This window comes from Manis javanica, chromosome 12, assembly GCF_040802235.1.
Source record: "Manis javanica isolate MJ-LG chromosome 12, MJ_LKY, whole genome shotgun sequence".
In the NCBI taxonomy this organism is placed as follows: Eukaryota; Metazoa; Chordata; class Mammalia; order Pholidota; family Manidae; genus Manis; species Manis javanica.
The window spans coordinates 69,401,894-69,428,737 of NC_133167.1; the positions used below are offsets into that span (position 1 = coordinate 69,401,894).

General features: G+C 47.9%; 1 protein-coding gene and 1 pseudogene across 8 annotated transcripts; both read left to right on the forward strand.

The window, feature by feature from the left end:
* Positions 1–831: 831 nt before the first annotated feature.
* On the forward strand, positions 832–26,157 carry POMK (protein O-mannose kinase). Of its 8 annotated transcripts, none has more exons than XM_037014990.2 (7): positions 833–944; positions 8,392–8,484; positions 10,078–10,486; positions 10,744–10,851; positions 11,275–11,382; positions 12,221–12,480; positions 17,200–26,157. In XM_037014990.2, exons 6-7 carry the CDS (start codon positions 12,238–12,240, stop codon positions 17,968–17,970), a joined length of 1,014 nt encoding a protein of 337 aa, XP_036870885.2. In that variant the 5' UTR covers positions 833–944; positions 8,392–8,484; positions 10,078–10,486; positions 10,744–10,851; positions 11,275–11,382; positions 12,221–12,237; the 3' UTR covers positions 17,971–26,157. The 8 variants fall into 8 exon arrangements, with proteins under 8 accessions (XP_036870893.2, XP_036870885.2, XP_036870890.2 ...); XM_037014995.2 differs by having other exon boundaries at positions 10,078–10,163; XM_037014998.2 differs by lacking the exon at positions 10,744–10,851 and having other exon boundaries at positions 832–944; positions 11,275–11,426.
* Positions 20,315–26,844, forward strand: part of LOC140845282 (cytochrome c oxidase subunit 1-like) — a 41,934-nt pseudogene continuing 35,404 nt past the window's right edge.

Here is a 26,844-nt window from a genome sequence, read left to right on the forward strand (position 1 = left end):
TTTCTGGAGCCCTTTATGCATAGGAGGAATTGGTACAGGTTTTAAAAATTTACATTCACCTATGGCTGTGGGGACACTTAGATTCTCCTTGCTATTTTTTTGCCAACCTGGTAGGCAAGTAGCATCTAGTCATTTTAAGGTTTGGATTATTACCAGTACAGTTTCAGTTTTTAACCCACATAACTGTTAGTCTCTTGACTCCAAAGTTGGAAAATGCCAGTGTAGAAGTAAATAACACTTCTGATTTAAACAAAAAGTTAGTGCTATGCCTTTCCATGTCGAAGCCTTTCCTCTCTTTTTTTCCACCAGGTACAAACGCCGTGTGGCGTGGTGAGGCCTTCCAGCGTCCTTCCCCTCTCCACTCCTCACTCCTTCGGGGCTTGCCCAAGCTCTTGCCTGCCTGCCCTTGAGGGCAAGACGTGCAGCTTTTCTGCTCTGGGCTAAGCAAGCCCCTGAGTTTCCCTTCCACCAGTGGCTCTCAACCTTCACATCAGCATCACCCGGAGGCCTGAGTAAAGCAGATTGCTGGACCCCACCCGAGGTCTGGGATGGAGCCGAGAATTTGCACTTTCCCAGGAGATGTGAAGCATCAGCATCCGCTCTGAGGACCACTCTTTGGAAACCACCGCTTTGCACAGACCGGAGCTTTTTGATCGGTCTAGATCGTACCGCTCCTCTCCACCGTACACAGCACCAGTCTGGGCGTCCGGGCTAAAGCAGTCATGGGTCAACACTTCGTCGCCCTCACATGCTCAGAAAGAAGCCCGAAGAGGAGGAGTCTGGAGGGTGCGCCTGCGCCGGGGAACGCCCCCGACGCGTCTCAGTCACGTGCCTCCATGTGCACGGCGGGAGGCGGCCACAGGGGGGCAGCCTTGCGCGCGCCCTGCTGGGCTCGCTTCCGGTTGCGCAGGCGCAGGAGTCCGCGTGCCGGCCGTGGGCTGCAGGTAGGTGCTGCGGGGTTAGCGGCGGGGCTACCCGAGTGACCTTGCGGAGGGTGGGAGATTCGGTCCGGAACTCCGTGCGGGACCCGCCGCCCGCGCGAGAGAGGCTGTGGGTCGGGCGGGCGCGGAGGGCATTTCGGTTTTCTGCTGGGCGTGCCTCAGGCCCGGCCTGAGCTCCCCATGCTCAGGTCCCCGCGGCCTCGCCGAGCCCTCCAGTCCCAGATCCTGCGGCCCCGCCGAGCCCCCAAGTCCCGCGGCACCCGCCCCGCCTCCCGGTGCTCCCGGGCGGCCGAGGCTCATTCCTTTGGGGTGGTTGGTGGCGGTTCCCGCCCCGCCAGCTGCCCCTGGGCGCAATCTCTGGCTTGGGTGTGATCACACGCTGCTCTTAAAAAGGTTTGGCCCTTTTATGTTGTAGTCTTGTCGGTTCCATCCTTTGTTGTTATTGCATAACCTTAAGGCCAAGTACTCATCCGAATATTTAAAATAATTAATGTACCTTGTGCTTTATTAGCAGAATTAGATTCTGCCTCAAATCCTATTGGGTGACGCTAACTCGCTTTTCTCGTTATGTAAAATATCCTGTAAATTGGTAAAAACTTTTGTTTCATTGCTTTTTTTTTCTTATTTAAACAATTAAGCTGTGAGTGTAGAGCGGTGGTACCCAGGTTTTTCCATTTCCAGCCGTTTCCTATCAATGACAGGAATCCTTTCTGTCTATAAACAGTACTTGAATTTCTCTTACCCAACCGGGCCCACAATTATTATCCCTTAACTTGCAGAAACAGTAACTTTCAGTGTCATTTTGCTTCTTTCGTGGACAAGAAAGATCTTTAGCCATAGGGCCTGTCCTGAGCCCTGGGCAGTCGACTCCAGAAGTTGGTCTTAAACAGTTCCATCAGGTGCTGGTGCGGGCTGTCATCTTTAAGAAATGGGAATCAGTGGCCACCCCACACCCTTGTGGTGACCATACTGTGTCCAATTCTGTCAAACACCCGAGGGCTGCAGGACTTAAAGGAAGATGTGGGGTTCAGGCCAAAAAACTTGGCTTCTCCGTGTAGTTTAATGACCCCAGATGAGTCATTTCACCTCTAGCTCCTTTTATTTGTGAAATGCATGTAAGAATCTTATTTACCTTGCAGAATTGATGTGAGGATGACACTGTGTGAAAGTTAGTTGATTTTTTGGATGGGTGCTTTTCTGGGGGAGGATTCAGAACTGGATGTGAGGATTTATGGCTAATTGAAAGGCTGCTGAGGCCTGTAACTGCAGAGTGGCAAGAAGTGCGTAATGGGTAACTGGCTAATGATGAAGATCTAATGCAGATCTGAAAATACAAGTTTTGTTTCTTTCCTATATACAACAATAATATTATACACTGCAGTAGTAGTAAACACAAACTCCTTCGGGTTCCTGGACAGGATTCGTGTGTGTGTGTGTGTGTGATGAGAACTCAATTCTAATGCTAATCTGCTTGGAGACAGCACCAGATTCCCCAGAGGGCTCCCTCCTACAAAACTACCCTGTATGGGGGGTCACGGGGAAGGCAATATAGCACAGAGAAGATAAGTAGTGACTCTATAGCATCTACTACACTGATAGTGACTGCAATGGGGTATGTGGTGGAGACTAGGTAATGGGGGAAATCTAGTAAACACAGTGTTGCTCATGTGATTGTATATTAATGATACCAAAATACAAAAAAAGTTAATAAGAAATGTGAAAAACATTCAGCGAAACGGAAAACAGTGAATGTCCAGCTTTCGTGGGCTTAACCTTGCCAGCTGTGTGCCATTTTGAAGGAAAAGACCACAAAGAAGTCTGACATACTCAACTAGTGCCTTTGACACTTTTGTCTAAAGGAATATGTTAGTGTTCCTTTTTTATTTTATGGCCCTGAACTTCTCTTGTTAGTATGGTGGTAGTTATTTGATTTTTTCATATTCCAATGTTGTATTAGTTGTTAGGAATATTTTGTATCATAAAGGAGTAAAAAGCACATTCACACTATACCTCCTCCACTCACCTACTAGTACATTTCTGGGATTTTATCCCATTTATGATGTCCATGCCCTGCCTCCTCCCCCAGATAAAAAACAAAAACAAACAAAAAAGACTGCCCTCTACCCGCTACAGATTGGAGGTTCCCACGACCTCCTCTTTAAGTTCGATTAATTTGCTAGAGCAGCTCAAAGAACTCAGGAAAACACTTACATGTACCAGTTTAATAAAGGATATAAGTTAACAGCCAGACGAAGAGAGACATAGGGCGAGGTCCCAAATAAAGGAGCTTCTCTCTTCCTGGAGCTTGGGGCCTGCCTTGGTGTCATGGAGGCGGCGTGGACAGAGAAGCAGGGTCCCAGAGAGCAGAGAGCCATAGCTCTTCTGGGGCTTTTGTGAGGGCTTCATCGCATCGTCATGATTGACTACATTATTAGCCATTGTCTGATTCAACCTCTAGCCTCTGCCCTCGGGCAGGGTCCAAAAGTTTCATTAACATGAGAAGACACCATTTCACCTTTGGGATATAATGAGTTATAAGAAATACATATTTGGTCATTCATATATGTTTCCCAGGTATATCTGGCCTTCTTCCACAGTTCCTAAAAACACGGCGATCTTAAAGGTTAAAGAGGTATTTTGTCATGTTAATGCGAGATCTTTGGACCCCACCCAGGGGCAGGGCTGGAGGCTGAATCAGCCAATCAATGGCCAATAATTTAGTCAATCATGACTGCAATAAAGCCCTGACAAAATTCCCTGAAGAGATTTTTGCGCTCTGCTCTGCTCCATGCTGTTCGGTTGGCTCCTGCCTCTTGATCAGCGAGAGCTTCCATGTGCCACCGAGCCAGGCCACCAGCTCCGCGAGGACAGAATCTCCTTTATTTGGGACCTTGCTGTGTCTCTCTTCATCTGCTGTTAACTTGTATCCTTTATGGTCTCCTTTATTAAACTGGTAAACGTGTTTTCCTGAGTTCTGTGAGCCGCTCTAGCAAATTAATCAAACCTAAGGGGGAGGTCGTAGGAACCCCCAGTCTGTAGCGGGTAGGTCAAGGGCACAGGGAACTGCCTGGGGCTTGCGACCAGCGTCTTGAATGGGGGTGGAGGGCAGTCTTGTAGGATGGAGCCCTTCACCCGGGAATCTGGGTGTCTCCAGGCAGATAGCTTCAGAATTGAGTTCTCGGATACCCTGCTGGTATTTGAGAATTGCTTGGTGTAAGTATGAGAAGGGCCCCACCCACATACTTACACACACTGGAATCGGTTCCAGGTACCCAAATGAAGTTATACTCTTACTGCTGTGTATAATATTGTCATTGTTATACACATATGTAGGGAAAAATAGACCATTGCATTTGATGTCAGAGGAACAGAATTTATAACCTTTAAGACTGTAGTGTTTTCAGGGACTGGATGAAGACCAGAAATACCTGGGAAGTATATATTTGGTCATCTGAATGATCAAATATTTATTTTTTATGACTCATTATATTGCAATGAGTTTCTAAAGTCCCACAGAATTTTGTACCTTACATTGGCAGCCTTTGAGGGAAAATGAAGAAAGAAGAAAGTGGTATCTTTTCAAAAGGAAAAAAATTACATAAGCTTGAGGCCCTTTGGAACCTGAACCAACCCCTAAAGGCAAGGCAGGATCAGTGGAAGTCAGGGGCCAGGAGGGTCTGAGGGTTAAAAGGATTGGCTGTGGGGTTTGGGCTGGTGAACCCAGATTGGAGGAGGTGGGGAGTGAGAGGTCAGAGGACAGGTGCAAGAGAGGAAGCCGCACCTGAGGCTCTGAAGATGGGAATTTCTGGATGATCAGGAGTCAGTGCGTTTTTACTGAGTCCCTGCTACCTGCCGGCCACCCACAACACAGGTGTGTGCAGGGCCGCAGGGAGCTCACAGTCCAGGAAGAAGAAATATGTGCCGGAACTTGGGCGGCCCGGAGAGGTGCCTGCGAGGACTGAGGAGAGCTGAGGCTGGAGCATGGGGTGCGGGGAGGGGCCTGGAGAGGCAGGCAGAGGCTGGATCTCTGGGGGCCAGGTCCACACTGGGAGTCTGGATTTTATCCTGACGGCAGTTGGGGGCTGTGAGAAATGTTTTAAAGCAAGGAGTGATCAAATTTGGGTCTTAGAAAGATCACCCTGTAGATCCCAGAGAAAACTTCCACATGTGTACGAGGAAGTGTGTGCAAAACTGTTTCACTAGTTGTGGTCAAACAGTTGAGAACAGCAAACTAGAATTTCAGTCTCTACATGGGTAAACCTCAAAAATATAATGTTGAGCTTTTGAAAAAGCAAGATGCAGAAGGATATATATATATATATATTTATATATACAGGGCAACACTGCTTGTATGAAGCTCGCAAACATACAGGTATTATGTTGTTACTGATGGCACTTAGCCAGGTGGTGGAACTGAACGGCGTGTGTGGGAATTACGTACACCTGCGGTTCTCATGTGTTAGCTTGCATCCGAACCACCTGGAGGACCTGTGCAAGCACTGAGTCCAGGCCCTCCTCAACGTTTCTGGCTCAGGTCTTGGTGTGTCTCACAAGATTCCAGGCGATGCTGCTGTGGCAGGTTAGGGACCACAGTTTGAGAAGTTCTGACACACTCCAACTTGTGGGTGGCAATTACTTCTTGGTTGGGAGCAGACTAGGACTGGGAGGGTTCCAAAGGGGCTTCAGTGTATATGTAATGTTTTTATTTTATTTTTTATTAAGCTATCATGGGTATACACTCTTTATGAAGGTTTCACATGAAAAACATTGTGGTTACTATATTCACCCATATTATCAAGTCCCCCTCGTACCCCATGGCAGTCACTGTCCATCAGTGTAGTAAGATGACACAGTCACTGCTTGTCATCTTGTCTTCCCCGTGACCCACCTCCACACACCATATGTGCTAATCATAATGCACCCTCAATCCCCTTCTCCCTCCCTCCCCACTGGCCCATCCCACCCCTCCCCTTTGGTAACTGTTAGTCGCTTCTTGCAGTCTGTGAATCTGCTGCTGTTTTGTTCCTTCAATTTCCCTTCCTTGTTAGTTATACTCCACAGATGAGGGAAATCATTTGGTACTTGTCTTTCTCCGCCTCGCTTATTTCACTGAGCATAATACCCTCCAGCTCCATCCATGCTGTTGCAAATAGTAGGATTTGTTTTCTTCTTATGGCTGAATAATATTCCATTGTGTATATATAACACATCTTCTTTATCCATTCATCTACTGATGAACACTTAGGTTGCTTCCATGTCTTGGATATTGTAAATAGTGCTGTGATAAACATAGGCATATGTCTTTTTGAATCTGGGATCTTGTTTTCTTTGGGTAAATTTCTAGGAGTGGAATTCCTGGGTCAAATAGTATTTCTATTTTTAGTTTTTTTGAGGAACCTCCATATTGCTTTTCACAGTGGTTGAACTAAATTACATTCCCACCAGCAGTTTAGAGGGTTCCCCTTTCTCCGCATCCTCACCAGCATTTGTTGTTGTTTGTCTTTTTGATGTTAGCCATCCTAACTGGTGTGAGGTGATATCTCATTGTGGTTTTAATTTACATTTCCCTGATAATTAGTGATGTGGAGCATCTTTTAATGTGCCTGTTGGACATCTGAATTTCTTCTTTGGAGAAGTGTCTATTCATATCCTCTGCCCATTTTTTAATTGAGTCATTTGCTTTTTGGGTGTTGAGGCCTGTGTGTTCTTTTTATATTTTGGATGTTAATCCCTTGTCTGATGTGTTGTTTACGAACATATTCTCCCATACTGTAGGATGCCTTTTTGTTTTACTGATGGTGTCCTTTGCTGAAGTTTGATGTAGTCCCATTTGTTCATTTTTGCTTTTGTTTCCCTTGCCTGGGGAGATGTGTTTAGTAAAAAGCTGCTCATGTTCAAGAGATTTTTGCCTTTGTTTTCTTCTAAGAATTTTATGGTTTCATGACTTACATTCAGGTCTTTAATCCATTTCGAGTTTACTTTTGTATATGGGGTTAGACAGTAATCTAGTTTCATTCTCTTGCATGTAGCTGTCCAGTTTTGCCAATACCAGTTGTTGAGGAGGCTGGCGTTTCCCCATTGTATATCCATGACTCCTTTATCGTATATTAATTGACTGTATATGCCTAGGTTTATATCTGGGCTCTCTATTCTGTTCCACTGATCTATGGGTCTGTTCTTGTGCCAGTACCAAGTTGTCTTGATTACTGTGGCTTTGTAGTAGACCTTGAAGTTGGGGAGCCTAATACCCCCCCGTTTTACTCTTCCTTCTCAGGATTGCTTTGGCTATTAGGGGTCTTTTGTGGTTCCATGTGAATTTTACAACTATTTGCTCCAGTTCATTGAAGAATGCTGTTGGTATTTTGATAGGAATTGCATTGAATCTGTAGATTGCTTTAGGCAGGATGGCCATTTTGACAATATTAATTCTTCCTAGCCAAGAGCATGGGATGTATTTCCATTTATTGGTGTCTTTAATTTCTCTTAAGAATGTCTTGTAGATTTCAGGGTATAGGTCTTTCACCTCCTTGGTTAGGTTTATTCCTAGGTATTTTATTATTTTTGATGCAATTGTGAATGGAATTGTTTTCCTGGTTTCTCTATCTGCTAGTTCATCATTACTGTGTGGAAAGCAACATATTTTTGTGTATTAATTTTGTATCCTGCAACTTTGCTGAATTCAGATACTGTAGTTGTTTTGGAGTGGATTCTTTAGGGTTTTTTATGTACAATATCTGCAGATAGTGACTGTTTGACTTGTTCTTTACCAGTCTGGATGCCTTTTATTTCTTTGTTCTGTCTGATTGCCGTGGCTAGGACCTCCAGTACTATATTGAATAACAGTGGGGAGAGTGGGCATCCCTGTCTTGTTCCTGATCTTAGAGGAAAGCCTTCAGCTTTTCACTGTTAAGTATAATGTTGGCTGAGGGTTTATCATATATGGCCTTTATTATGTGGAGGTACTTGCCCTCTTTATCCATTTTGTTGAGTTTTTATCATGAATGGGTGTTGAATTTTGTCGAATGCTTTTTCGGCATCTATGGAGATGATCATGTGTTTTTTGTCCTTTTTGTTGATGTGGTGGATGTTGATGGATTTTCTAATATTGTACCATCCTTGCATCCCTGGAATAAATCCTACTTGATCATAATGGATGATCTTTTTGATGTATTTTTTGAATTTGATTTGCTAATATTTTTTTGAGTATTTTTGCATCAATGTTCATGGGGTATATTGGTGTGTAATTTTCTTTTTTTGTGTCTTTGCCTGGTTTTGGTATTTATATAAGTAATGTTTTATTTCTTTAAAAGATAACTTTAAATAAATGAATAAATAAATACTCTAAGGGAAAAAAAGGAGAGTGAACTTAAGAAAATATGATACACTGTTACTTGACAAAGTTGGGTGGGTGTTCCTGACTTTATCTTTTCGTTTTCTCTGTGCTTGAAAGTTTTCAGGAAAGAAAAGATCCTATTTGCTGTGTGAAGAATGGATTGAAAAAAAGAAGGGGGAGATCAGGTGACAAACTGTTGCAGAAGCCCAGGTAAAATGCTGGTGGCTGGGACCAGGGCTGGGTACCAAGGAAGGGGAGGCACAAATAGATTCGTACGTGGTGATTGGCTAGTTTAGAAGTTAGGGGTGGAGCCATGTCACGTGCACTGCGACTTGGGTGCCTGGGTGGGTTGTATTCCTGTCAGAGCCAGAGCCCTGGAGAAGGGCCCTGCCAGCGACAGGGCAGTGAGCTCTCATTATGGACATCCTAGACTTTGAGGCGCCAGCCAAGGAACACGTAAGAGAAAGATGTGGGTCACAGTAGAGACCTGGAAGTCACCAGGTTTACACCGTCACCAGCACTGCGTGCGTGGGTGAGATTGCAAGGCGTGGGTGAGATTGCGAGGCAGGGGGCTGGAATGGAAAGGTGGCATGCAGCAGAGCAGTCACCCTACAGGGGTGCCACCTTCCGCCCCCACCTGCTTCTGTATGGCCTGCAACTGAGGAATGCTTTTTAACTTTCAGTGTTGGGGAATAGAATCAAGAGGACTCCTCTGTGACACATAAAAATGATATGAAATTCAAATATCATTGTGTGTACCTAATGTATGGGAGCACAGCCACGCTCATTTGCATATGTAGTGTCTGGGGCTGCTCTCCCACTCTGGCGACAGGTCACTGTGACAGGGACAGCCTGTGGCCTCTCATCACCTTGCATGGCTGCTCTGCACCACAGGTGCAGGTGATGCAGTTACCGCTCCGTTGTAGCTTCTGGGCCCCAGACCTGAATGTTTCCTATCTGGCCCTGTACAGAAATCACTGTGCTGGCCCCTGACCTAAGTTCTAAGTCACCTGTTTTATCCACTTGTTTGAGCCCCTTCGGAGGGTCGGGTGCGGGTGAGAGGAGCTCAAGGCACCATGATACCCGAGTGGTAAGGTCGTCACAGTTTTCCATTGAAGGCCCTGAACATGACAGGAGGGGAAAGGCCAGGGGGAAGGATGCGGGCCTGGAATTGTGCGGAGCATGCATGGCACAGCAGGAAGTCCAGAAGCTAGAGGAGCGCCCTGAGGAGGCTGGGCGTGGAGCCGTGACCCTGAGCAGTCTGCTGGGGGAGGCGGAGAGTCCTGAGTCTCCCAGGGGCAGGAAGAGGTCTGAGCATGGTCCAGCCTTCAGAGAGGTCAGGGGGAGCCCCCAGAGCACAGTCTCCTGGAGCCAGGACGCGGCTGCAGGAGGCGGGGGTGACTGGCCGAACTCCCTACTGCTGAGAGGTTCGAGATGAGGGCGGAGCCGTGGGCTTCAGCGTGGGCTCGGATGGTGGGTTCCCATGTAGAAGCGGGAGAGGTGGGAACAGCGGGTGTAGGTCTCCTCTTAAGGAGTTTGCCGGAAGAGGGAGAGAGAAGTAGGGCAGAGAGGGGATCACTGAGGGGGAGAGGCTGTGGAGAGGCTGTTTTCAGCCATGGGAGCGTCAGGGCACTCTGCTGATGATTTGGGAGGCTGGGTCCTGGCACAGGGGTCCAGCTGGGTGCCTGCCGGTCCACCACTGTCCCAGGAGAAGGTGGATTGAGGGGGGGGCAGAGCCTGCCGTAGGGTGTTGGGGGCTTGTGACAGTGCTCTCTGCTTTCTGTTTTGTTTTTTTTTTTTCAGGAAAATGGGAAACAAGGTCATGAGATGAGAGTGAGGTGCCAGAAGCGTGATGAGAGGGGACCTAGGCCAGCAGACGGACCTGTCAGGTTACTGACCCACTGGATTGAGAGACTGCCTGGTGGTGGAGCCCCATCTCTGTTAGAGCAAATGAGGCAGTGCAGAACTGGGGGGATGGGTGTGGAGTTTGGGCAAAAGTTCAATGAAGCAGCGTTTTGATGGGCTCAAGGCCAAACAGGGCTGCCTGGAAAGAGGTCAAGATCCCATCTGGACTGTAAAGTGGGCTCCAGGACCTGGTGTCCTGTGGACTCTGAGGCTCACCTGGATGTGCAGTCTTGTCTCCAGAACTGCTCCCGCTGGAGGTGGAGGTGGAGGCGGCTTCTCCGTCAGCCCCACTAGCTTCTGCAGGCAGGTGAGGTACTTTCTCCTCCTGCTTGGACTTTAAGTAGCAAAATTTCTGGTCTGATTTTTTAGAAGAGTTGCTCAGCAAATAAGCAGGCCATGGTCATTTAAAGAAAGGGGTTGTTTGAGGCGTTATAGCCACAGCATCTTAGGAGAAACACTGTTTCCTATTAACTTGGCAGCTGGCTTGATCAGTGTCCATGAATGGCAGGTGGGCTTTACTTTCTCAAGGAGAAGGTGTGAAAGCTGCCTTCCTGTTTCCTTCAGGGCTCCTCACAGGCTTCCAGTCTCAGGGTGTCACGTCCTCGGAGACGTCTTTGGAACGGTTTCATCCAAGGATCCTCCCTGTTACTCTGTCCTCGAGTGCTCCTCACAGTATATGATGATAAACTTCTTCCTCGACTGGTTTACTGTCTGTCTTCCCCGCCAGGTTTCCCCCTAAGCTCCAAGAAGACAGGAACCATGCCTGTTTTAAATACTCACATATCCCTTGTGCCTAGAGTGGGGCTGGGCATGTGGAAGCCACTTAGTATGTGTTGAATGAATGAGTGGCTGAAAGATAGTGGTGGAGGTAGAGGGTGTAGACTGGTACCAAAGAGAAAAATGAGGCTGGTGGGAATGGGGCTCTGAGCCCAGACAAGCTGATCCAGATCCCCTGCGGCTGCAGCACCACCCTGGCTCTGGGGCCTGAGGGACACCCTGGTACTAGGAGGGCCCTGGGGAAGCTGGACCGTGGGGACTAGTGCTGTTTGTCTATGCACAGTGTTGAGATTTTTATTTAACAAATCTTCTTTTCAGTACTTGTGGCAGAGTATTTTCACACTGGTGCTGGGGCCAACCAGAACACTGACATACCAGCTGTCTGAGTGGAGACCTGAGCTGGGAGGAGGCAGACGCTCCTGGAAGGTGACCATTCCTCTCACAGTTGTCTCAGGCACGGGAAGCGCAGGGTCAGTTCTGTCCCTGGGGCCCTCCACCCACTCCAGTGCTGGTAGTCGGCTGTTCTGTTCTGCACTGGCATGACCATCTCCCTTATTCCATTCGGGGTCTTCAGTAGCCTCTGCCTCAAGCACCCTGAGCACCCAGCCCTGGATGTCCAGGGCCCCACCAACAGTTTCACTGCAGTGCCAGCCTCTGCCAGGACCCGCCAAGTGCCCATGCCCAGGCAGCAGCCCCTGGCTGGAGAGGCGCCCCAGCCATCCCCTAGGTGCCCACCTCCACTGCTCCAGCTCTCACCCGGGTCACCACCAGGGCCTCCACGAGTCGGGCCTTCTGCCCCTCCCACCCAGGTGCCATTTTCCACCTGCTGAAGGATAGCCTTAGCCTCTTTAAACCATTAAGGAGCTTTTGAGGGACATCCCAGCCCCTTGGTGGGTGAGGGGCCTCGGCCTCCCCACCCACCCATGCCCTAGCTAATTAATCCCCTGCTGCCCTCATCCATCTTCTGCCCCGCCGGGACCAACAAGCCACAGTTTGTTTACGTTTTACTAGCCATTCGTTGAATTATCAACTCAGTGCAAACTGCTGTGGGAGCGAGAGTCAGAACACACGTCCCTGCTAGCGACCGTGATGAGGGTAAACCCAGACCCCGGCCCCTAACAGGACTGGTTTGAGCCTGCGGCGAGCCCCGTGTTCAGTACCGTCTCAGTCCTCACGGCGGCGCCTGGGGCCTGGAGGGCGGGCCCAGGAGGGGCGGCGAGGCCCGGGAGCCCGGCCGATCACCGCTCTCCGGTCCCTGTGTTAGGCGATCCCCGGCGCGCCATGGACGCGAAGCCCGGTGCGGGCCGCCGGGGCCCGGTGCCGCCGGCCGTGGGGCTGCTGCTCTGCGTGGCGCTCCTGGACGCGCTGCTCTACCTCGGCCTCTGCCACGTCCGCCCCATGCGCTGCCCCCACGGCCACTTCCACCGGGGACCTGCAGGCGGCTGCGCGCCCTGGCTGACCTGCGAGGAGCTGCGGGCGCAAGTGAGGCCGCTGAGGTGCGCCGGACAAGGAGCCGTGAAGACAGTGAGTCTGGCCCTGATGGGTCGGGGGCAGCCCGGCGCCGCGAGCCGGCATCTGCACTCGCGGCCCCTCCTGGTGGGGAACCACTGCAGCGAGAGGCCGGGACGAGGGGGAGCATAGGAACTAGGGGAGCGGCTAGAGTGTGGCCCAGGCGCTGGGAGCATATGCTGTAGCCATGGAATGTTGCTAGGAGCCCCATTTAGCAGCGTGAGAAAAATACGATGACAAGCGAGAAAAGTAAGGTACAAAATCGTACAATACACTGTTTCCAACTGCAAAATTCCACAATTATGTAGAAAATGTAAAAGATAGGAATCATGCTGTGGTAGAGGATTATGGGTGGGTTTCTTGTTCTTGTATTTAAGATTCTATGATGGAATGATATTGATTTTCTAAAAATTTTCTATTTTAAAAAGAAACCAAAGGCGTGGATTCAGTTCTCAGATAGAAGTTTTAAGGGCCCTTGTCTTCCCAGCAAGCAGCATGTGCGGCTGCATTTGGCAGTCACGGTCTTCCTCAGCCAGCAGATGGGCTCCAGAGGCCAGATTGTCGCACAGACTGTTCGTCTGTGAGTGTGTTCTGGGTGATCTGCAAAAGGGAGGGAGCAGACAGTGATTCTTGGGCCTGCAGTTTGATAAACTGCTGGCTTTGATTTTGGGGAGACTAGGACACTGTGGCTGCTGCCCCTGGAATGTGGAGAAGGGACATCTTGAGGGAGGCAGGCAGGGAGAAGGAATTTATGTCAGTAAAACCATACAACACACAGTAATGGGGTCTTTTACAGATTCCCTCATTGATTGGTGTAGGTCCTGGGTTGGTCAGTGAGTGGGACAAAGCCCATTGGAGTCTTCTAGCTGGGGAGTCAGACGAGCAAGACATTAGGAAGCTTCCATGTGACGAAGCATGCCAGTGAGTGGGCTGTGAGGACAGCAGGGTAAGGGGACCGCACAGGCCCCTTCCTCCAGGTGGAGAACGACTGGAGAGCGAGCTGTGTGGATGTCTGGGGGACAGATGCTCCAGTAAGAAAGATGGGTACCAGCGGAGACCCCAGGATGCACACGTGTGGTTGGTTGTTGAGGGGCCAGGAAAGACCTGGGTGGCAGAGGCAGGGAGAGAGGCAGCATGCGAGGTCAGGAGGCGCTGGTCTGGCGGGCTGCAGAGGCTGTGGGAGCTGTTCAAGCAGCAGGATGAGGCAGCAGGATGAGGCAGGCAGGCAGGGGTGGGAGATGGTCAGTTTGACATGGCTGTTAGCAGCAGATGTAGCGAGAAATCAGTGGGTTCTGGTGATATTTACAGGTAGAACTAATAGTTCTGAATAGATAGGTGTTGGGTGTAAGACAAGGAATGGGTGACTGCGGGGTTCTCAGCCTGGGCAACAGGAGGAGTGGGGCCCCCATTACTGAACGGGGAAGATGGGCAGGAACAGACTGTGTGTGCATTGCAGGGGCCTGTGAACGCCGTCAGCATGGCGGCCTCCTGGGTCCCGCACACCGTGGGTCTGCGGGCAGACCGCAGCCGTGCACCTGGCCTCTTGAGCCCTGCCTGTTGCCTCTGTTCCTCCGAACGTTTCTGCCCCACCCCTTGCCATAGCTGATGATCTCCTTACGTGAGTGACTCTGCAAACATACTTTCTGGAGGGTGCTTCCTTACCCCCACCAGACCGTCACCCTGCAGCTCAGGGCTCCACCTCTGCACCTCACTCATTTACTTTCCTGGGTCATCCATCTTACCCACACCATGGACATTCCTACGGGCGCGCAAACACACGCACTTCAGAGAAGTCTTCTCCTCCCGGTCACTGCCTGTCCTCTGCCACAGGGCTTCCAAATGCTCCCTCCCGTGTGGTGGCCTGTACCCACGTGCCTGCAAACGCCACACTGGACGTTCTCTGCCCTCCTGGAGCTTGACCTTGTTGGCCGCCCTCGGTCTGGTGGCCTCGCCCTTTGCTGCTCTGGCTCTCCACCCTTGATTCCACCCATTTTTAGTTCCCTCCTCCCTCACCGGCAATTCCTAATCGTTCTCCTTAGCTAGAGACTTACAGCCTATATTTTGCCTCTCAATCAGAGGTTCTCAACCCAAGGAGATTTTGCTCCTTAGGGGGATTTAGCAACAGGATGAGACACATTTGTGGTTATCACAGCTGGGGAGGTGTCAGGGTGGGGTGCTGACATCTGGGGATGCTGCTGGGCCTCCCACGTTGCCCAGGACAGCCTCACCATGGGCAAATAATGACTGTCCCGATGTGTCAGCAGTGCTGACGTGAGAACACTTGGCTCCTTCCTGGGTCCCCTTCTTTTGTGTCCTTTAGATTCCCCTAGGTGATTTAATCTACTTCCGTTGCTTTAAATACATTGTATATAGGCCGGTGACTCCCACATTTCTGTCTCCAGCCTGAGCCTTGCCTGAGCCACAGATTCGTGTATTCAGCTCTGTATTTGGCATCTCCACTTGAGGCCTCTCGAGTATCTAAGTGTATCCCGTGTAGAACGCTTGATCCTCCCCGAAACCCATTCTTCCTCAGCTGTGCCTGTCTCTGCGCCACCCCTTCCCACCTGGTTGCTGGGGCCGGAACCTCGGCACCACCTCAAGTCTTCTATCAGCTCCACTGTCAAGATAGGTTCCAGACTTGGACCATCTCTCCTTTCCCTCACCCACTGCCTCTAAGTCACCACAGCTCCCACCTGGATGGCACCTCCCTGCTCGCCTGGCACCTGGCACCAGGCACCAGGCAGCCTTCAGACAATTCAGGTATTGCCCTCCCTAAAACCCCTTTGCTGGCTTCCCTTTGCCCTTAGGAAACAAAATGCAAACCTCTTAAGGTCTGCCTCCCTCTCAGACCTGGCCCTGCTTCCCTCCGTCCCTGCAGCTGCCCCACCCTTCTTTGTTTCCTGATCAGACAAGCTCTCAGCTCAGGGCTTTGCAGTTGCGTTGCTCTGCCTGGTTCCTAGAACCACTTTTAGGGGCCAGAAGACAACTCCTGAAATACTGGCTTAGCTTTGATGGCTTCCTCAATATAAGACAAGCCAGCCCCTTCGCGCCCCAGACTGTGCACGTGTGGTTTGTGTTTGGAATCGCCAGGGGCATGTGTCCCCTCCTGGGAGCAGCGTGTACCCTTACCCCGGAAAGACACGTTGACCCACTGCTTTCCCTTTTTCTTTTCTTTAATCATAAAAGCAGTGCATTCTGGAGTACAAGCTCCCTTCCACCTCTTGCTCTCTCAATCTCTAATCTTACTTCCTGGGGAAACAGTTGGTGATTCATCCCTTTTAGATTTGCAAGCCCGATATTACATTAGTAGAACCAGGTAAGCACTCTGCCAGCCTCTCATGGGCAGCAATGCCAGCATCTCGGGGGGCTGCCCATCCTCAGTGCTTCAGTGTGGAGCCAGTGCAGACAACAGGAAGAAGGTGGGAGGTGACTTCAGGAGATCACAAATCTCTGAGGGTTTTCAGTTAGATCTCCTTTAACATAAAAGTGTACTACATTTAAAACACCATAAACTCTGGGTTGGAGCCTGTCAGAAAATTGGATCGATTCTTTCTCCTAATTACTCTGTAGCTTTCTGGTCTCATGTAGCCTCTGGAAGGGTCTTCTGTGAGCTATTTTTAATACATAAGGCTACAGAGAAAGCAGCTGTCACATGAATGGCATATTTTAAAGTGTGAATTAACAGCGTCCACTTCCCAGTCTCCCCTACAGACTCCTCCTCCTCACCCCTCAACCTTGTACCTTTCTCTTCGTGCTCGCTCCTTGGGTCACCATCTGCAGTTAAGAACTCTCCTGAACTCTCTAGAATTTTCTGTGCAACTGCCTACCCCACATCGCCCCTCGGAGGCCTGAGAGGCTTCTCCCGCTGACTGTCCCTGATCGTCGCCCTGGGCCTGCTGCCCCTTACTCTTCCCGTCACCAGTAACGGCAGCTCCATCAGGCCGGCACTCAGGCTTCCAGCCCCAGAGGCCTCGTAGGCTTCTCTCTTCCTCTCACACCCACGTGCTATCCAGCAGCAAGTTGTATTGTCTGTGTGCTCAGAAGAGATCCAGAACTTGACCTCTCCTCAGTCTCAGACTCCACCCGTATCCTCTCCCCCAGGCCGCCCCGCCACTCTCACCTTTAACCTCAGTTACCTCAGCAGCCCCCCGAGTGGCCTCTCAGCCTTCGCGGTGGTCCTCCTCCCACCCTCTCAGCCTGCCCTCAGCACAGCAGCCAGAAGTGCTGCTCTTGTGACTCAAATCGTGGCTGCCTGGTTCACTCTGCATGAGAGCCAGTCCTTGTAACGACAGGCCTCATGCAGGCTGCACCCGCTGGCCAGCCTCCCTACCTCCTGTGTTCCTCATGCCCCAGCCTCCCTGGCTGTGTCGGTCAGCAGCTCCCACCCCAGGGCCTCTGCCCCTGCTGTCCCTTCTGTGGAACCCAGTCCCCAGGGAGTGCAGGGCGCATCCTCCCACTCCTTCGGGTTCTTCTGCAGAGTCACTCCGTGAGGACTTCTCGGACCCTATTTAGAATTTTAAACTCTTCCCTGCACAACTTTTCTTGAAAACACGTTTCACCCTCCACTATACTTTATAAATTTCCTCTCTCCATCTCTAGATCACTTAAGATCATAGGGGAAAGTACCTAATCCCTCTGGCAGCATCTGTGCCAAGATGCTTGTTGGGTCCCGTCCCAGCTCACCTGTTCCAGGTACAGGTTTCAGGTCTCATGTTCTCCATGGCTTTGCTGCAGGTGTTCCTGTCTGAGTGGAAGGGGCACAAGGTAGCGCTCTCACAGCTCACCAGTCTGGAGATGAAAGATGACTTCCTCCATGGGCTGCAGATGCTGAAATCGCTGCAGAGCAAACATGTCGTCACGCTGCTCGGCTACTGTGAGGAGGACGGTGTCATTCTCACCGAGTACCACCCCCTGGGCTCCCTGAGCAGCCTGGAGGAGACGCTGAACCTGCCCAGGTACCAGGCCATGAACACGTGGCAGCACCGGCTGCAACTGGCCATGGATTACGTGGGCGTCATCCACTACCTGCACCACAGCCCCCTGGGTCCCCTGGTCATGTGTGACTCCAGCGACCTGCCCAAGACGCTGTCCCAGTACCTGCTGACGAGCAACTTCAGCATCGTGCTAAACGACCTGGATGCCCTGCCCCTGGTGGACCGCAGCTCCGGGACGCTGGTGAAGTGCGGCCACCGGGAGCTCCTCGGGGACTTTGTGGCTCCCGAGCAGCTGTGGCCCTACGCGGGGGACAGGCCTTTTCACGATGATCTCATGCCATCCTATGATGAGAAGACCGACATCTGGAAGATTCCAGACGTCTCCAGTTTCCTTTTGGGGCACGTTGAAGGGAGCGATATGGTCCGATTCCATTTGTTTGATATTCATAAAGCCTGTAAGAGCCGCACTCCTGCAGAAAGGCCCACCACTCAGGATATTCTGGACATGTATCAGAAGGTTTTGAACCTGCTCAGAGACACCACGACATCTCAGACAAGGGAAATGCTGTAGAGCACGCACCAGGCAGCCAGGGTTGGGGTTTAAGGAACAAATGCAAAGTCGGAGCAGCTCTGTTCTGGCAGCGAGCTTCCTGCCGACCCGCCGTGCGACTCTTCTCCGTCCTCCTGCACATGGAGGCTCTGCCTCTCCTGGCTCCCTGGCCGGAAGCTGCTGAGGGAGAGCAGACTAGGCTCCACCGCGTCTGGCTCACCTCCTCACGCCTCCAGTGGCCCCTGCAAAGGTTCTGAGAGGCTGGGAGCCTGACCAGTACCTGAGGGAAGTAACAAGAGTGTAGCTGCAAACAGGCTTCACCTACCCTAATAGCTGAGTTTGTGAACTCGTGAGAAATGTGTGTGGAGATTTTAAATAGTGGCATGTGAAGGAAACACACAGTAGGTCTCCACAGAATATGTTTTTACCATGTTTTTAGATGGTAATCAACATCTGGGGTCACAGGAGTGTTTGAGGTCTGTGTTGTGAGGGCTCCCCGAGGCTGATTTAGTGTTGAGTGGTGGCTCTGTGACACCCCTGTGCCGCCGTCCTCCAGCGAGATAAAGGCGAGCAATGACAGTGTCCTCTTTGATTTCTCAGTGGATAAGGAATATATAAAGCAGCAAGTGTGAGAGAGTGTATCTACATTACTGCCTTGGACGGTGCTTGTGAAATTCTTCTTTATCTTCTAGTTGGGTTTTTCTGTCCAAAATTAATTACTGTGAGCACTTTATATCAACAGTGTCCCTCCTTACTGAAAAGCGTCAAACCCTTCCACTTGAGCCGTGAGGTTTACTCCTTCAGAAAGCTCCTTGGTCCCTGTCATCTTCGTCTGCAGGGTACGGAGGGGCTTGGTGCCCAGTTGTCACTAGTAAGGCGGTAAGGCCAGCATGGCTGGGCACACGCGAGAGGCGCCATAATCTCAGGGCTCCCAGGGGCCGGGCCCACCCAGAGACCCCAGCCCAGCTGGCCTGGGAGTCCCAGACTTTGCATTTCTAACGGTTCCCAGGTGCTGTTGTTCTGGAGACCACGTTTTGAGACCCTCTGTCAGGGAGGGCCTGCACACAGTGAGGGGGGGCAGCATTATCAGTATTATTCAGACTCTTCCACCTGTGGGTGATCAGAGAATACACTTGCCCAGTGTGTTTTAACTGTCATAAAACCTCCACCACGGCCCACTGGGTTGGCTGTAATTGAAATAAGTGCTGGCAAGGATGTAGAGAGTCCAATCCCTCATACACTGCTGGTCTGGGAAAGTAAAATGGTGCAGCTGCTGTGGAGGAGTCTGGCAGTTCCTCAAAAGTTTAAAAAATAGAGTTACCATGACCCAGCGATTCCACTCCCAAGTATTTGGACCCAGCCCCAAACCAGCTGGGTCGGGGTCTCTGGGTGGGCCCAGCCCCTGGGAGCCCAGTGATTCTGGAGCCTGCTCGCATTCGGGAAGGCCAGATTGCAGCAGAGCATGTGCGCCCAGCCACGGCAGCTCGGGAATGCCCAGGGGGATTGCAAACGTGTCTACAGAAACACTTGGGCTCAAATGTTCATAGCAACATCATGACAGATGAAAGGTGGAAATAACGCAAAGTCTGTCAGCTGGTGAGTGGATAAAGAAAACGTCTCTCCATACAAGGTGTTACTCAGCCGTGAAAAGGACTGAAGCACTGCCCCGTGCCCCCGGGGATGAACCTTGAGAACATGCTGGCTCAAAGAAGCCGTGCCCAAAGACCGCATGTTGTGTGATTCTGTCCATGTGAAATGTCTGGGAGAGACAAGTCCACAGAATAGAAAGTAGCTTCGTGGCTGCCAGGGGCTGCGGGGGGACGGAGGTAGTGTTTGCTAATAGGCCGAGTTTCTTTTTGGTGATGAAAACGTTTGAAATTATGTAATGATGGTCGCACAACTCAGCAGATATACTAAATTACATTAAATTGTATAAACAGGGCAGAGTTATGGTATGTGAATTATGTCTCAGTAAAGCTGATCCCGCCCCGCCCTCCCCCCCCACATGGCCATTTCACGTGGTGTTGCTGTGAGGGCTGTCAGCTCAGAGGTTTGGTATTACCCAGTTGAGGCTGTAATTCTTATTTGAGGATTTTTCTTAGCTTTGGACTTTGCCTTGGAGCAAAACTCAGTTTAAACAGAACTTTTTAAATATTGACAATCAGCTAAAATAACCAGCATGGTGTAGGGAAGGGGCACTATACTGGGGTCCCAAGACCTGAGTTAGGATCCCAGCTCTGCCGTGGTCACCGTGTGGCCACAGAGAAACCGACTTATAAAATGAGAGTGTGGGTGGGAGTCATTTCCCACTTGAACTGCCTCTGCAGGTCCTGTGAGGCTTTATAATGCCAGGGCCAGACACCCAATGGGACCTGGCCTGTCAGGGTTCAGCGTTCAGCTCATGCTCGGACATAATTTGGTACCAGGAGAACTGCAGAATCATTCAAGGGAGTTACGTGCTGACTTGAACCTAAGCGCAGACCTCCTTGCCCACACAGCCGGCTGCCTCACAGCCAGCAGAAGTGAGATCAGAAAGGGCGGCCCTGGGGACCCATTGCAAAGCCCAGCCCAGGGTTCTGCGTTCTGTCCCTGCTTACCTTACTCCAGGTGTGCAGGAAAAGAACAAACAGCTCTGTATGGTTTATAATGTGCTTTCTCAGTGTCTGATTTGATGCCACAAACTTTCCATGCCCCTAGGGCATCCAGTGATAGTTAACGATTCAGCAGCAGACACGGACCAGGAGGGCGTTCCCCAGAGGAGGCAGGTACCGGAGTGCAGGTGGGAAGCTGCTCTGTTGTGTCTCCTGTATTTTAAAAATAAGCATTGCTCCATTTCAGTAATGTTGTGTGACTTTTGGTCATTTAAGGGCAGTTTACAACATGAAACCATGCTTTTCCACCCCTTTGTAATAGTTTGTGGGGACAAACAATGAAGGAAATAAATTAGATTATTTGGAGATAGTTTGGAATCAAATCTCTAAGGAAGTCAGCAGGGTACTGCTCCTAGGTGTAATGTTTTTCTTATACCACAGATACTGGTCCAAGTTTTGCTACTGGAATTAACTTCCCTGGAAAGAAAATGAGGGTCATTCACTAATGGTCTTACGTGATGGATTGTGTAGCATCGCACATGAATAAGGCTTAATAGTCATTTTTACTTCTGAAAAGGACCTAGTGCCTGTGAAAACACAGCCTTGTGTTTACAGAGTTCCTTGCTACCAGATGCACAGCAGGACCGGTTTGTGGCGCTCGGCTCCAGGATCAGTCACCACGGACAGACGCCTGGCCCTCAGGGTTCCCGAGTTCAGGTGGACCAGATCCGAGGCTCTCAGTCTGATGGCCAGAAGTTCTTGCAGCCACAGGGCGGCTACAGTCTGCAGGACTCCCCACAGGTCGCAGTGAGAGCTGGGAAAGGGCAGCCAGCTGACCAGGACCAGGGACTCTGGAACTCAAGGGACTCAGCAGCTGGCACACCCCCACTGCACTGTGGGTTTATTTGTCCTTCAAGGGTAAAAAACTATGAATGTAATAGTAAACTATATGCTAGACGTTTTTTAGCCTGGCAATTGTTTTTAACCTTTTCAATGGGTTCTTAGGAATTGAAGAAAGAAATAAGTTGTCAAAAAGCAATTCAAACTTTGCCACATGTTAGAATTATAAATAATTTTTTGAGGGTTTTTTTAACTCATTCTTTTATCAAAGTAGGCTGTGCAGTCTTTTATAAGGCTCTCAACAGGTCACTCCAATAAGCATTTTATAATTTTTTTTTTTTTAGGATTACTTGGCTTATTTAAAGATTAGTAATTAAACAATTATGTCAGATTCCATCACTACTAGGTAATATAGTTAAAATTCTTAACTATTGTGACTATATGTTACATTAACCATAAAGTACAGGCATACAGTGTGTCTGTACAGACGACCACATTAAACTGGTATATTCCTATAAAACCAAGTAAATTGATATTTTGTCTCATAGATTATCATTTAAAATTCCTAGGGGGACATAGCTGAACTCTAGTTGCCCTTTAGAAAGCAGACCATTGGTTTTGCTGTGTTCATCTGGTTAAACATGGCAGATGGGACACACATCTACCTCCACTCCATCTGAAGCCACATTAAAATGGAGGTAAGGAGATAAACAGATGTAAGCCAGAAGGCCAAACATAACACAGAGCCTCAGAATTCTGGAAAGGCCCTAAAATTGGAGCTGCTGAGGTTCTTGGAAGGTGAGAGCAAGGTGGCTGAAAGTCCCAAGGATTGGGTGAAGGTGGCTGTGCCAGGCAGTGAGCCTGATCCCCTTCACAAGCCACTTAGAGTCAGGGTACTTCTACTCTGTACAGGAAAAGGGACATTTAAAAGTGACCTAGAGGGCACGACACTCAGGGCCACCAGGTGCAGCATATCCTGGGGAGGATCAACAGCAATAATAAGATGGAGGGGTTGCCTGCAACTCTGTGTAGGGGATGATGGGGCCCTCGCCTGCACTTCCCACCCCACTCTCCACAAACGCCCCACAGCGCTGGCAGCTTACTCCTGTGCCTTCCTCCACCAGTCAGCGCCCTGGAGGGCTCCCCTCCAGAGAAACCATACTCCAAATGAGGTTTACCACCCAGTGCAATTTTGGGATCTGAACCCCAAAAAACTCATGAGTCAACAAGACACCAACCCCCACCCCAGCCTGCCAGCACACCCAATACCTTCCATTTTCCTTATTCTTGTTTAGTTTGTTACTAGGTAGTACAGTTGACCCTTGAACAACAGGGGTTTGAACAGCATGGTGCCACTTATATGCAGATTTTTTTCTGTAAATATATTGGAAATTTCTTTATAGAGTTGCAACAATTTGAAAAAACCTTTCCTCTAGCTTTGTTATAAGAATACCATACATAATACATATAATAATATGTTAATTGAGTGTTATCAGTTAGGCTTGTGATCAGTGCTAGGCTATTAAGTTTTGGGGAGTCAAATGTTTCACGAGGATTTTCAGCTTGGGGGGGCTGACACCCCTAAGCCCTGTATTGCAAACCATGTATCAGATAAGGGGTTACTACCCAAAAAATATAAGAAACTTATACAATTCAATAGCAAAAAAATGAGATTTAAAATGGGCAAAGGATTTGAATAGGCATTTTTTTCATAGAACACATATAAGTGGTCAACAGTTAAATAATTTTCTGCATCGCTAATCATTAGGGAAATGCAGTCAAGATAGCCCCTCACACCTGTTGGAATGGCTTTGATAAAAAACATGCAGATCAAATGTGTTGGTGATGATGTGAAGAGAAGACAACACTTGTACACTATTGGTCGTAAGGCAAATTGTTGCAACCACTATAGAAAACCGTATAGAGGTATTTCAAAAAATTAAAAATAGAACAACCATGTGTCCTGCAATCCTACTTGAGGGTATATATCCAAAGAAAACAAAATCAGTATGTCTAAGAGATACTTGCACTCAATGTTTATTGCAGCATTATTCTCATTAGCCAAGATACAGGAACACTCTACCTGTCCATCAACAGATTAATGGATGAAGAAAGTGTGATACACATATATAATCAAGGTAATATTATTCAGCCATGAAAGAGGGAAATCCTGCCATTTGCAACAAAATGGATGAAACAAAAGACCTTGGGCTAAATGAAATAGCCAGGCAGAGGAAGACAAATACTGTATGATTTGGGATGTAAAAAAGATCTGAACTCATAAAGATTGAGTAGAATGGTGGCTACCAGGGGCTGGTGGGTGGTGATGGGGGATGTTGGCCAAAGGGTACAAGCCTTCGGTTAGAAGATGATTAAGCTCTGGGAATATAGTACACAGCAGCATGACTGTGGTTAATAATACTGTGTGGTGTACTTGAAATTTTCTAAGAAAGTATTAAATGTTGTCACTGAAAAAACCAAACAGCTATGTGAGGTAAATGTATTAATTAGCCCGATTAATGGAATCACTTCACAAAGTATTACCTCTGTCAAATCATGTGCATTTTAAATATGGACAATTTTGTCAACTTATCTCAATAAAATTGAAAAAAATTAGAATATTCTCATCACCTCAAGAGACCCCATACCCTTGAGCCATCATCCCGTCCCCCCACTAGCCCCAACCTACAGCCCTAAGCAACCAATAATCAATTTTCTGTCTCTGGAGGTTTCTCTGTTCTGGATTTTCATAGGACTGGAATCATGTAACATTAATATGTGGACTTTTGTGACTGGCTTTTCTCAGCATAATGTTGTCGAGTTTATCCATGTTGTTGCTAACATGTATCAGTACTTGGTCCTTTTTAAGATCAAGTAATACTCCATTGCATGGATATACCACATTTGTTTATCCTTTATTCCACTGATGGACATTTGGGTTGTTTTATGAATAATGCTGGTAAAAGCACTTGTGTACAAGTTTTTCAATTTGTTTTCATTTCTCATGTTACACACTAGGAGTGGAATTACTGGATGAAATGGTGACTAAGTTTAATCATTAGAGAGGAACTGCCATTAAACAGACTTTTCCAAAGCAGCCACGCCATTTTACATTCCCATAAGCAATGTGTTAAAAGAGTTCAGATTTCTCTATATTATCTGACTTTTTGATTACAGTCTCCTAATGGGTGTGAAGTGGTATCTTGTGGTTTTTTTGGGGTGGGTTTAGTTTAATATGTTTTTAGATGTGGCTTCTGATACTTCCAATTTGAGTGTCATTAATTGTTATAATCTCACAAATCATCCATTTTTTATATATAGAACAGGAATGATAATAGCTTTCTTTCAGGGTGGTCCCCCCCTTTTTGTGGTAAAATATATGTAAGATTTTCCATTTTAACCATTTTTAAGTGTCCAGTTTAGTGGCATTAAGGACATTAACATTGTCCAACCATCACCACTATACACATTCAGAATGTTTTCATCTTTCTCAACTGAAAAACTCGGTGCCCAATAGACATTAAGTCCCCATCCCCCCCACGCTGCCATCCCACGAGTTCCTGGCAACCACCATAATGCTATTATGAACGTGGGTGTACAGATACTTGTTTTGAGACCTTGCTTTAATTTCTTTTGTGCATATACCCAGACGGGGAATTCCTGGATCATATGGTGATTCTGTTTAATATTTTGAGGAACTGCAATACTGTTTTCCATAGTGGCTGCACCACTTCACATTCCTGCCAGAACACAGAGGTTCCAATTTCTCCACATCCTCAACACCTGCTATTTTCTATTTTTTTAATAATAGCCATCCTAATGGGTGTGAAGTGGTATCTTACTGTGGTTTTGATTTGCATTTCCCTAATGATTAGTGATGTTAAACATCTTTTCATGTGCTTATTGGCTATCTGTGTGCCTTTTTTTGAGAAATGTCTATTCAATTTCTTAGCCCACTTAATTGGTTTGTTTTTATTGTTGTTAAGTTGTAGTTCTATATGCTGTTTTATACATATATTTTCATATATATATAGGTATGTATACATGTATATATATGTTGTTTAATGTGTATATTATATATACATATAAAATGTGTGTATATATAGGCATATATATATTATATCAATCCCTTATTGGATATATGATTAGCAAATATTTTCTCTTACTCTGTCGTTGCCTTTTCACTGTTGATCATGTCCTTTGATGTACATAAGTTTTTAGTTATGATGAAGTCCAATTTATTTATCTCTTTTTGTTGTGTGTGCTCTTGGGAATGATACCCAAGAAATCATTGCTAAATCCAACATCATTAAGCTATTTCTCTATGTTTTCTTCTAAGAGTTTTATAGTTTTAGCTCTTACATTTAGGTCTTAAATCCATTTTGAGTTAATTTTTGTATGCAGTGTAAGATGGGGTCCAAATATCTAAAAACAAAACAAAATGAAACAAAACAAAACTAAATGAACAAAATAGCAGTAGATTCATATATAGTGAGAAGTGGTTACCATGGGGGAGAGTTTGGGGTAGGTGGGTGGGGAGGGTGAGAGGTATAAAGGGGCACAAAAATCTCAATCATAATATAAGTTAGTCATGGGGATGGTAGTTCAGTATGGAAAATAGACAATGATTCTGTAACATCTTTCTATGTTGACTGATAGTAACTACTAGTTGGGGTGAAGATTTAATATTGTGAGTAACTGTTGAACCATGGTCTTGTATATTTGAAACCAATACAAGATTGTATATCAAGGATTCTTCAATAAAAAAAAGACAGGGTCCAGTTTCAGTTTTTTGCATATGGGCATCCAATGTTCCCAGCATGGTTTGTTGAAAACACTGTCTTTTCCCTTATTGAAAATTATTTGACCATGTAATGCCTTTATTTCTGCACTCTCTATTCCATTTGATTGGCCTGTCTGTGTCTTTATGCCAGTATCCACTGGTTTTGTTAGGCAGAAAAATAGATATGAGCGGGATGGAAAGAGAATAAAGCCAGCAAAGCCCTCTAGAAGGGACTCAAGTTAACCAGTGAAAACTAGAGAGCCAGAAAAGACTCACAGACTTGAGTTAATTGGTTAAAGCTCAAAAGGCCCAGAGCAACTTGGCCTGGAATGTTTGACTATTCCCCAGATAAAGAAAAATATCTCAGCATAGCTCATGTCTTCATTGTGTCAATTACATCATACCATTGGAAGATTCACTTTAGCCTGCTTAAAGGCCAGGATTATTCTTTAATTTAACCTATATGCTGTTTTTTTTCCTCCTACAGCCCCTGGTGAAGTAATCTGCAGCCTGGGCAAGAGAAAAGTGGTGTAATTAGTGAACAAGCCCAGCTATAAACAGCATAATAAAAACAGGAAAGATTCTATTTTAAAGGTAAAGTTGCAGTTTGAAACCCAGGAAGTTAAGAAGTAAGGTTCTTGACATACCCTTCAGCAAACACAACAGTAACTCATCCACCTT

Coding starts and splice junctions, on each gene's coding strand:
- POMK (XM_037014998.2), top strand. CDS start 12,238: ATGGACGCGAAGCCCGGTGCGGGCCGCCGGGGCCCGGTGCCGCCGGCC. Junction 12,481..17,199: donor GACAAGGAGCCGTGAAGACA/GTGAGTCTGGCC, acceptor GCTTTGCTGCAG/GTGTTCCTGTCTGAGTGGAA.